Source organism: Quercus lobata, chromosome 7, assembly GCF_001633185.2.
Source record: "Quercus lobata isolate SW786 chromosome 7, ValleyOak3.0 Primary Assembly, whole genome shotgun sequence".
Taxonomy (NCBI): Eukaryota; Viridiplantae; Streptophyta; class Magnoliopsida; order Fagales; family Fagaceae; genus Quercus; species Quercus lobata.
The window spans coordinates 42,788,969-42,795,786 of record NC_044910.1 but is presented as its reverse complement, the minus strand read 5'-3'; the positions used below and the strand labels follow the sequence as shown (position 1 = coordinate 42,795,786).

General features: G+C 30.0%; 1 protein-coding gene across 2 annotated transcripts; it reads right to left on the bottom strand.

The window, feature by feature from the left end:
- Positions 1 to 933: 933 nt before the first annotated feature.
- LOC115954318 lies at positions 934 to 3,278 on the bottom strand. 2 transcript variants are annotated; one of them, XM_031072241.1, is made up of 2 exons: positions 3,263 to 3,278; positions 934 to 2,784 (listed from the first exon to the last, which is right to left on the bottom strand). In XM_031072241.1, exons 1-2 carry the CDS (start codon positions 3,276 to 3,278, stop codon positions 977 to 979), a joined length of 1,824 nt encoding a protein of 607 aa, XP_030928101.1. In that variant the 3' UTR covers positions 934 to 976. The 2 variants fall into 2 exon arrangements, with proteins under 2 accessions (XP_030928101.1, XP_030928100.1); XM_031072240.1 differs by lacking the exon at positions 3,263 to 3,278 and having other exon boundaries at positions 934 to 2,833.
- Positions 3,279 to 6,818: the final 3,540 nt, after the last annotated feature.

Sequence of the window (6,818 nt, the reverse complement as noted above, 5' to 3'; positions counted from 1 at the left end):
TATTACTACCTCAAGTAGGAAACTTACTATCACGACCACGTGACAGCTCCGAGTTCATGGACTACCTCTTTCTTGGATTCACAGCAACCACAAATACTCTCACTTGTGTTTTCTTTAAGCTCTTTGTGCAGTAACTGAAACGATCACCAAGCTCTCGACATGAATCTTGATTCTTGATAGCCCTAAGTATGTATGAAGGCAAACACTTCTAAATCTCACAAGAGATTCATACACACAGCAAAAACAACAACAACAACAACAAAACGTGGCTAGGGTTTTTCCTTTTATACTTAAAACAAAATATAAAACTCTACACGTCAAACGAGCTTGGACTGAGTTGAAAAATTCTGCAAAAAGACAATCTGCACGAGTTTCGATCAATCGAGTCTAATTCTCGATCGGTCGAGTCAGGCAGATTTACACAATAAATCTTGCAGTACATTCGATTCCAACTTTACATATAAACATACTTTGAGCAAGTCTAAAACAAGATTAAACGTTTTGATCATGGTTTGCGAATATTACAAAATGAAATTCTAATACATTTAAACCTAAAGTCTTAGAACTCAACAAAAAGTATTGTGAAAATGTTATGAAGATAATACTTCTCAAATCTAAATGAGTTTTAACTCAATTATGTTGTATTAATCACTTACCATTAATGTCAATTATTATTCAATGTGAGACTTCACTCATACGTATATACCAAACAAATTCTTCTACGAACACGCATTTTGCAACAATTTGATGACAAGTGCAACTGTGATTAGTGAACAATCACTTTTACATTGACTTATTACTTTTTTTCCATCGTTCATAACACAAATATTGTATCCATACACTTTCTTTATAATTTTATTTTTATTTTTATTATTATTATTTGTTTTCCTCCCCACTCTAGAAATGAAGAAGAAATAACTTGGAGCAATATATTACATCATACAAACAATCAATCAGCACTAGTCCAGCTTATGATTTAATGATGGATGGTGCTGCTGGTGTTGGTGGTATTACTGCAAGAGGCAGCATCAGATGAGGCAATGAAATTGGCTCCACCTTCTCTTTCTCTCATCAGTACTGTGTCATCTTCCCTAGAGGCCATTTCACTAGCTACTGCCTTTGGTTCCTCTCTGAACTTCTTGTAGATATCACCTTTGTAAAATTTTCTCGTCCTAAGAACCAAAATAATAGAAATAAAGAACCCAAACAACGTTACCGCTGTTATTATAATAAAAGCCATCCTGTAACAGTGAGTGCCTGTGCATGTTAATTGCTGACCTGTCTTCCTTGTGAGACCTAGAGCTTCTAGTTGCTTCAAAGCCTCCTTATCATATAAATGACCAGCCACTATCACATTGAGAATGTAAGACCCAACTGGGCTTGCAACCCCACCAAAATTGTACAAAGTGGAATAGTACTTGAGGCCAAAGATCTCAGATATGATTGCAAATACTAAAGGCCATTGTGCACCAAAGCAGAACCCAATAATCACTGAAGCAAAATAAATAGAGTATGGGGCTGGAAAGGCGATTAAGAGATGGCCAACACAGGAGAAAAGAAGGACAAATGAAAGCACTAGGGTACGAGGGAATTTGTATTTGACTAAGAAGATTTCAGAAGCAAAGCCAGACATAGCTCGTCCTAGGTAATTCCAAATGCTCACGAGTGATACAAAGGTTGCGATGCTGTGAGTTGGATAACCTAGTGACTTACCAATCTGACCCAAGTTGTCAACGGCTGTTAAAGTCCCGCCAACACCACAAGTTGTGGCTACAAACAAAATTAACATGTCGATGCTGAATAGTGCTTGTAATATTGTGTAGTCTTCACCTCTATCTGGGGGCTTGAATATGTTGCTAAAGCAAGAATCTGGCTTCCTTTCACTTGCTTGTGCTTCAATTGGGGGCAGTACAGGTTCCTCCAATATTTGTGGATTTTCAGCTATTACTTCCACTTGTACAGGATCATCTTTGGGGTGCTCCTTTCTCCCCCAAAGTTTGAATTCTTCTTTCAAAACTATTACAAGTGGGAGAAATAGTAAAATAACAACAACACAAGCACTTCCATCATATTCAATTCTATTAAACTTGAAACTGTTTTGTATGATAATCAAAATCATGAGAAACCCGGCAAGGCCAAGTGAAATATATAGGAAGTTGTTGAAAACTTTGAGCTCGTTGGATTTTCTAGCTGTCTTTATAATCCGAACCGTTCGAAGAAAGACAATGGAAACAGCTGCCGGAAGCCAAGCAATTAGCAAAATCAGAGCCTTTGAGTTATCCACATAAATAGCATAGTAGAGTTGTGTCAGAATAGCACCACTTATACCAACAAAACTCTTCAGAAGGCCTATAACACTGCCACGGTTTTCGGGGAAGTTCATAACGGAAGTGACTAAAGCTCCAGTATTTGCAAATGCTTGTGAGTTTGCACCGATGCATATATATAAACACATTTGCCATAGCTTGGGTTTGGCAACACGGCCAGTGACACTACACCATATCATGAGGTAGCCAAACAAGTTCATGACTGCCCCAATTAAGAGGACCACCCATGGGGGTGTGATCTCGTTGATAAGCCCAGATAGGACTCCAACGTTGCTACCCAAGTCTTTGAAGAAGCTGATCAAGTTGAGCGATGTTTGGTCATAGCCTAGGGTTGATTTTATGTCGTTGGAATATACGCTAAATATGTACGTTGAACCTGAGATAGACATGATTAACAACGATGCGAAGGCCATGAACCATCTACCAAGGAGCACATGCAAGCCGAAGCTCTTCATGGCTCTCCAACCTCCACCGCCACCTCTGAACTCAGCCCCCACCATTTTCATTTATCTTAAACGCTCTAGGCTTGGACTTACTTATGAGGAGGGAGCATAATACATGCAATTTTATATATATATATATAAAAGAGAGTATGGTTTTGTAAATTAGAAGGGTACTGCTAATCACTTCATAAGTTAAGAATTAATAAATATTCAATTATGAACGGTTAATCATCTTATAAGTTAAGAATTAATAAATGTTCAATGATGAAGTATTAAATTAAAGAAGTACTATTAACCACTTCATAAGTTAAGAATTAATAAATGTTCAATTATAAACTATTAAATTAAAAGGGTGCAGTTAACCACCTCATTAGATAAGAATTAATAAATGTTCAATAGGAAATGCTAACAAGTGTCCTTAGGGTACTAGTTAATAATCTATTTAAAGAAATTTTTTATGGGGAAAAAAAAATTAATTAATATTTTGACAGCTTTTTTCATTTCCCATAAAAGTGGTATCAAAACTTTCCTAAAATGGATTATTAATGAGTGCCATAAGGGCACTCGTTAGCATGATCCATGTTCAATTATGAACTACAAGTCTACTGTGTGCATTTTTCAAAACTGAAATACATATATTAATTATTAATTGTCTTGTAAAAATTCATTCTAATTGGGTGGTCTTTTTTAAATATGTGTGGATAATTTGACTCTATTTTTTTAAAATGTATAAAATATTATTTAATAAAGTATTAAATAAACCTTAACTTCTACCATCAAAGCATTCGTTGACAAAAGCCTTAAAAATAATCAAATTGATGAGTGAGATGGCTTTGCGTGGACAGCAGGGTTTCTAAGCGAAGATAGTGGGATCCATATTATATACCTAAGATTTTCAATGTCATGGTACAACTGTAAAAGTGATTCTAAAATAAAAATAAATAGCATAGTATACAAGAAATTGACACGCACAACTCAATGATTTCTACTAATTTCTTTAATTAATTAGTGAAAGTCTTTGCACGACTTCAATATTCATGAATTTTCTTTATTTATTTTTTTTTTTTTGAAAAGTAATAACTAAATGAGTTATTATTATATAATTTTAGAAGTCATTTTTTTAACTAAATGAATGGTTATTATTATTATATAAAATGCATAATTTTTTATATTTATCCCTATATATAATATCTCTAATTAAAATGATTAATAAAAACTTTTCTAATTTTTTTATAATTCCTTATTTATTAATGAAAAGGGTTATTTGAACTCAAAGAATTAAATCTTTTTTAATACTTGCATAAATAAGTTTATCTTAAAATAATTAAATCTAAACTTAAGATTAAAAAATCAATTGTATTTGTACACCTAAAAGAAACTCCATTTTAAAGTATTATCTTGATATTTAAATCATCTGTTTTAGTGTTGATTTATTCAAACTGTCAACACCCTAACTTATACAACTTGAATAATGTCTCTAATTATATTGTGTTTTAGCCTTTAGGATCCATTTGGTTGGGGAGATTGAAAAGTAGGAGGATAGAAAATATTTTAGTTTTTTCTCATGGTGTTTGGTTGGGGGATGAAAAAGTGAAGTGATAGAATATATAGTTTGTATAAATTTACTCTTATGTCCCTATTATATAATATAAGAAATAATATTTTTTAATCATTAAATAATAAAATTAATTTTCTATTATATATATATATATATATATGTTTTTATCAAAAGTAAAAATCACCATTTATTTTTTTTTTTTAAAACACCATTAATTAAGAAAGAAAAAAAAGTCACGGTTGATTTTTTTTTTTTGAATAAAACCAAAACCAAAGAAAGCACATTGAAAAAAAAAAAAAAAAGGCATACACACGTTAACAGGAAAAGAATGAACAAAAATATATATATATATATATATATGATGAAGGACATACGTGACTTGCAAAAGAGAGAAGAAAAGAGGGTTAAGTGACATGCATTAATTAAGGGTAATTTAGTAACACCAATTACATCGACTTTTCACGTTTGTTTTCTCTCCAAAATGGAGAGATCAATTTTTGGTGAGCTAGGGAAGAAAATATCTTGGCCCCACCAAAAATCCTCAAACTTTCTTTTCTTTTTCTACCTTCCTATTTCAACTCTAACCAAACATAGCCTTAATAATACATATTTTAAAATTACACATGAAAAAAAAAATTTTAACAACTAAAACATTGAAAACAAAATAAAGCTAAAATCCCAATTTATTAATGAAAAACAATCCAAATTTCCAAACTTTTTATATTAAAAAAAAAAAAAGTTAAGTAGAGATAGACTTATATAGGAATTTGAACCAATTGATCTAATTTAGCCAAATATTATCTATGATCTAAAAGAATATCGGAGGAATTCTAAATTGAATTTAGTTAGACTTTCGAAAAAATACAGTCATGAAATAGTTCACAAAAACCTTAAATTATATGATTTAAAGGGATATGGGAGGAATTATGTTTACTAAGAAATTAACACAAAGCACAAACAGAATTTTAAAATATAAAAATAGATAAACGTTGATAAAGTCTTAACAATCAATAAATAAAAGTAACTTGAAATTAGATTGCATTACAACACATAAAAGATATGTTTTAAACCAGATTTTTTTGTAGTGATAGTCAATTAAAAATATCAAAACACTTACAAACTAAACACATGTAATAACCAAAACCTAAAATACACAAAATAGTTCAAAAGTTGAGAATTTAAAAAATAAAATTTTAAAAAATACCTAAGAGACACCAAGAACTTAAATAGGTGTCCCTTGTTTTGCTTATTTATAGTAGACTTCTTTTGACATAATATCCATACATGAAAATTTAGAAACAAATAACAATAATTAAGATGAATTTATTTAATCAAAACTATCATATACAAATACATATGCGTAAGTTGCAACTTGAAAACAAAAAACAAAAACAAAAACAAAATTGTGGAGTGCAAGAAGGATTCTATGGAAAGACCATTGGAGAATATGTATAAGTTTTGAAATTTTGATAATAGATTTTTAGTTAAAATAGGATTTAAATTTATGAAATTTAGGTGATAAAGTTTTAGCTAAATTAAATTATAATTAAATTTTATCCCTTCATTTGAGGAAATATATCCTAACAATTAAAGAAATAAACTTTTTAATTAATTAATAAAACACAAGATGCAACTTGAAGGGGAAAAGGCGTGGGGTGTTGTGTGGGATTCCAAATTTTAATTTAGAATTTATTTATTTATTATTTTTTTCTAGGGAAGGAAGTTAAAAAACTTTTTATTTTGAATATAATTTAAATTTGTTAAAATTTAAATGATAAAGTTTCATAAATTAAACTATTGTTAATTTTGTCCTTTAATTTGAGAAAATATATCGTAACAGTTAATAAAAAATTAATTTAATAATTAGTGACAGTACTTGTTTGTGAGGAAAAACATTGTTCCAAAGAGAGAGAGAGAGAGGGAGAGAGAGAGAGAATCATATAAATTTATCTACTCCTATTAATTTATAGAACATATATATCCTTCCAATACAAACACATATGCGTGAGTTGCAACTCGGAAAAAAAAAAATGTAGGGTGCAAGAGAGATTGTATGGAAAGACTATTGGTGAATATAAATAAGTTTTGAAATTTTTATAATATATTTTTAGTTGTAGGTTTTAAATTTATGAAACTTAGATGCATGTTTTGTTAAAACACTTATTATTACTTTATATCTAAAAATTTTGATAAGAATAAATAAGTTGTTGTCTCCATCAACTGTAAGTTAAATGCATGTTGCATGTTTTATTAAAACACTTACTGTTACTTTATTTAAAGAAATTGATAAGAACAAATAAGTTGTTGTCTCTATCAACTAAAACTTATATGCATGTTACATGTTTTGTTAAAATATTTATTGTTATTTTATCTAAAATGCATATTTTATGTTTTGTTAAAATACTTATTATTACTTCATCTAATGAAATTGGTAAGAACAAATAAGTTGTTATCTCTATCAACTGAAACTTAGATGTATGCTGCATATTT